The 5,017-nt window shown below is 39.2% G+C and overlaps 1 protein-coding gene across 1 annotated transcript; it reads left to right on the top strand.

Annotated features, from left to right (window-relative positions):
• The first annotated feature begins 1,723 nt into the window (after positions 1-1,723).
• Positions 1,724-2,695, top strand: LOC146998230 (SCAN domain-containing protein 3-like). Its single transcript, XM_085812473.1, has one exon. The coding sequence runs from the start codon at positions 1,724-1,726 to the stop codon at positions 2,693-2,695; it is 972 nt and encodes a 323-aa protein (XP_085668599.1).
• Positions 2,696-5,017: the final 2,322 nt, after the last annotated feature.

Below are 5,017 nucleotides of genomic sequence, written 5' to 3'. Positions count from 1 at the left end.
TAAACGACTAATGCATCTAATATTATCGAGCTAAGGAGATCTTGTATGTAACGTTTTTATGGATCAAAATACCCCGAGTTCTCTTCCATTGTGTTGGAAAAACTTCTAATAATAAACAAAGGATCAAACGTTTGCGAAAAAATGTGCTATTCACCTCATAATAGTGCTGTATAATTTCATTGGAAAGAGAGTCTACCTTAAGTGATTTGTTAACTTTGAGATTTTTCATAACACTGTTAACTTCTTTAATAGAGAACTGACAGTCCAAAAATAAAACTTAATTATTGTTATATAAACAACATAAATTCATACTTAATAATTACAAATGAACACCATATTTGTGAAACAACTAGAGAAAAAGTACATTCTGTGTTATGTGGTAGGTAACTGTGTGTATAAGTCACTTAACTGAACATATCAATCAATATTGTAACAATAACATACTAAGTATTGTGAGCAGTCATAGTGAACCATAAATACAAAATATGTAAACAAATCAATAATTGCGTTGTGAAAATATTGTTAACCCGTTCTATGTTTAAGGTCCAGTGTAAAAGATAATTACAATAAATACAGACAGGAGAATAAAATCAACTTACGTTTATTTAAGGTAGGAAAATATTATGATTACAAACACAAAAAGAGAGTCATGACCTCACTAAACATTACAATTAAACGTGGTGGCTGGATCAATTAAAGAACTAATGTGAAAACAACAGAAAAGGATGACATATCCTGCTTTAACATATTAGGGATCCTTCATATATTTGAGTTTTGTTAGCGAAACTTATTTCTCGGAGAAAAACTTGGGATAGTATCTGAAATTAGAAAACAAAAGGGGTTAGATTGACGAGACTCCACCAAGCTACTGGGTCGGAGGCCAGGCTTCCCTCCTATTACTGCTTCCAACCAGCAGGACACAGGTCTTCCCTCCACAGGCCATCATGACAGCGTAAATTTTAGGATTTTAGAAATGTAGGTGATGCAGCCTCTCATCGGTGTTGGTTAATTTACGTTGCTACGTCTAAGATGAGGCTCACCTCAGAGCTGCTCGTCCAAGTTGTCATCTTATAAATTCTCCTGAAATTTCTTTTTTCCGTCTCTCTTCTGTCGTCTCCGTCATTGTCCCCGTCTCCCGAAGCCTCTCGAAAAACACTGCACCAAGTTTTGAAAACTTGGCGTAGATGGTGACTAGCAGGAAGCCAAAAAAGGCAACCCACACTCTGGATCTTCACGGGAAAGGGTTTCCCGACTACCAAAAGGAGCCGTTTCTCGCCATTCCATCGTTCAACTTCCAAGGCCACACCAATGTGTCATCACAACTGCAGGCGGAAACAGGGGGAAAGAAACTAGCCTCGCTCCAGGGTCCCAGTCGATAATGCAGATCTTCTGTCTCAACGTATATTTTCCCCCACCATAAGTATGCTGTAGAACAGCGGTTCCCAACCGCTGTTCCGCGGCACACCAGTGTGCCGTCTGAAGCACCGTGGTGTGCCGCCGGGTCTGGGTGTCAAGGTGCTGTTCGCCCGCTATAACTCCTCCCGTCACTCCCCCCGCCAGTGTCATATGTGGTCACGGCGCTGTGCAGTGCTATAACTCCTCCCCCTGCCAATCTTGACAAGTGTCCGCCGTGTCCCCGCCCCCATGAGACGCAGGCAGACGCCTCACACAGTGTCAGAGAGACAACGGCTGCTGTGAGGAGAGAGACACTGATACTGCAGTGATGGACAAGTTTTTGAAAAGGAAAGAACTGGACTCTGAACAAAATCTGGAGCCAGATGAGAGCCCGAGTATGAGTGGGGGTCAAAAGAAAGCAAAGATGGTTAAATTCTCTGGCGCAAGGCAATATAGCGAAAGCTATATTTCAGTTGGATTTACTTTCACTGGAGATGAACACAAACCAACTCCACTGTGCGTGGTGTGTGGTGAAAAGCTAGCTAACCCTGCTATGGTCCCAAGCAAACTTAAACGCCATCTCCAAACGAAACACCCTTTGCTTCAAAACAAGAATGTGGACTATTTTGTTCGCCTGCGTGACAACATGGAGAAACAGGCAACTTTTATGAGAAAAACAACAAAGGTAAATGAAAGAGCTCTTAAAGCTAGCTATCAAGTTGCTGAACTTATAGCCAAGACAAAAAAGTCGCACACTGTGGCAGAGACATTAATACTTCCTGCCTGCAAAGCTATTGTAGAGGAGATGCTCGGACCTGAAGCAGCAAAGGAAATAGCCAAAGTCCCTCCCTCAAACAACACAATTTCCAGACGTATTAATGACATGTCTGCAGACATCGAAAGTGTGGTTTTGGAAAAGATCCGTATCAGTGAGAAATTTGCATTGCAACTTGACGAGTCTACTGATTTCAGTGGACATGCTCAACTCTTAGCTAATGTGCGTTTTGTTGATGGTGATGCAATTAGAGAAAACTTCTTTTTTTGCAAGGTATTGCCAGAAAAAACAACAGGAGAAGAAATTTTTCGGGTCACATCAGAATACCTTGAACAAGGAGGACTTAAGTGGGAAAACTGCATAAGTGTCTGCACCGATGGAGCTGCAGCCATGATCGGGCGCACCAAAAGCCTTGTAAGCAGAGTGAAGGAAAGAAATACAGATGTGATTATTACGCATTGTTTTTTACACCGCGAGGGCCTCGTAGCCAAGACTACCATCAGCCTTAGTTCATGTGTTGGATGATGTTGTGCGCATGGTAAACATTGTAAAGTCACGACCCATGAAAAGTCGCATATTTGCAGCTTTGTGTGAGGAGATGGGAGCAAAGCATAAAACCTTGCTGTTTCATACGGAGGTCCGGTGGTTGTCGCGTGGCAAGGTCTTGGTTCGTGTGTATGAGCTGCGGGAGGAACTTAAAGTGTTTCTGACAAATGAGAGGTCAGATTACGCAAAGCAGCTTGCAAGTGATGAGTGGTGTGCAAGGCTGGCATACCTGGCAGATATATTTCATCATCTGAATGAACTGAACACCCGAATGCAAGGCCGAAATGAAAACCTGCTTACAAGTACAGATAAAATTAATGGATTCCGTTCAAAGGTGCAACTCTGGCATCAACACATGGAGAGTGGCAATCTTGAAATGTTCACACTCACCATGCAATGGCAAGGTGTTCACACTGCTGCACTGTGTGAGATAATAGTTAAGCATTTAAAAACTCTTGAGGAGAAGTTGTCATTTTATTTCTCTTCACTCTCCACTGAATGCCTTGACTGGGTTAGGGACCCTTATAGCTCAGCATCAGTTGTTGGAAAGGAAATGACTTTACAGGAGCAGGAGGAACTAATTGAACTGAGACAAAATCGTGGTTGCAAGCTAAGATTTGCTGATCTACCTTTGGACAGTTTTTGGTTGGATACTGCCAAGGAGTTCCCCCTTCTGGCAAACAAAGTTATTTTGACATTGCTCCCTTTTTCCACTACATATTTGTGTGAGATTAGCTTTTCAAGCATGATTGCTATGAAAACCAAATACAGAGAGAGACTGAGAACTGTTGACGAAGAGCTACGTGTGTGTCTTTCTTCGATTCCAGCCAGAATATCAGCTTTGTGTTCAGCCAAACAGGCCCAGGTTTCGCACTGAAAGTATTTTATAATTTTTCACTATTCTGTTTACTTAATATTTCATAATAAAGTAATTATAAAATACTTTCTTTGTGCTTATTTGATTCCTATTCAAGAGAATTACTTTATTATAGTCAATATAGGCACAGAGTTAATTTTTTAACATTTTCTAATGGTGGTGTGCCTCGTGATTTTTTTCCCCGCGACAAGTGTGCCTTGGCCAAAAAAGGTTGGGAAACGCTGCTGTAGAACATCACCCTGCTAGCCTGGTCCAGCAAAACAGGGTCCCCTTTTCGTGAAACCCAGATGGTAAAACTATCAAACACTTTCGCCCCCCACACATGGTGGAACGCTTAGCCGAAAGGAATTTTGGGGTGCAGTACAACTGCTGATAAGAATTTCCGCTGAAGGAAAGAGGGCAAGGGGTGAAAATCTCTGAACTAAGTTAATACAAAATGACTTTGGTAAATTAAAAAAAAATGAAGCTACTAATTACCCAACATTATAATACATAATAAAAATGTCAGCACTGTAATAATTGTTTCCTTAGCCACCAATTGAGACTAAACACAATTTATACAAAAGAAATACAAATAGAATCAAATTATTTTTCATCTACCGCCAGTCAGAAAGTATGTATTCGTTTAACGTTAAAAGAAAGAGGGATACTAATTAAATTACTCAAAGTTAAGAGAAAAAAATTAACACACAAAGGTGCAACAGCAAAGTTTTAAAATAAAAAATTAAAGTTAAAAGTTAAACAACCTTAAGGATCAAAACAACTAGAACAAAAACAAAAATCTTAAGTCCCTAAACTCAAATTAAAATTAAACAACTTCAACTCAGAACTTTTAAAAGCAACCTAACCAAAAACTTAAAGTTTACAAAAGTTACAATTTAAACTTACAACCAACTTTAAACTACAAAAAAAAATTAGAACTTCAATTACAAATCAAAACTGAAATAAGCAAAACAACTTAAGCTTAAAAAAAAAAAGTATACAGCGATTAATACATAACATTATGAACGACTTTAAGAACATTTTTGTACAGGCGAATGATTATAAAACTTACGTGTTACGTATAGAATAAGTTTCTGAAATCAGATACATTATAAATTACATTACAAATTAAATTATTAAGGATTTTTTTTAAAGAAGAAAAACTAATAAATTACCCCGAAGTAACTATACTGCTGGTGAATGTTCATTTATTTAACTGTTAAATTATGAAAAAAAATTATATTAGTTTAGTATTTACTGCAAGGGAGGGTATGAAAAGGCAGCAAAGTTAATATACGGTGGAGAATAATTCTATGTTCTAAGATATTTCTGGCGCCTTCTTCGCATGCCTTCCTGGTGTGCGAAGGTATTTCTGCGCGCTCAGCGCGTAATTGAGAGTTCGCGGTTCGATTCCCGGCGAAGGCGTTGCTAATTTTTCAATA

Source organism: Stegodyphus dumicola, chromosome 3, assembly GCF_044657685.1.
Source record: "Stegodyphus dumicola isolate Sdum_Otavi_A_Nest chromosome 3, ASM4465768v1".
Classification (NCBI taxonomy): domain Eukaryota; kingdom Metazoa; phylum Arthropoda; class Arachnida; order Araneae; family Eresidae; genus Stegodyphus; species Stegodyphus dumicola.
The sequence above is the reverse complement of the archived record's forward strand: the minus strand, read 5'-3'. Positions and strand labels throughout refer to the sequence as shown.

Bases quoted from the DNA above. Each gene is read 5' to 3' on its own strand.
- LOC146998230 (XM_085812473.1), top strand. From the start codon at position 1,724: ATGGACAAGTTTTTGAAAAGGAAAGAACTGGACTCTGAACAAAATCTG.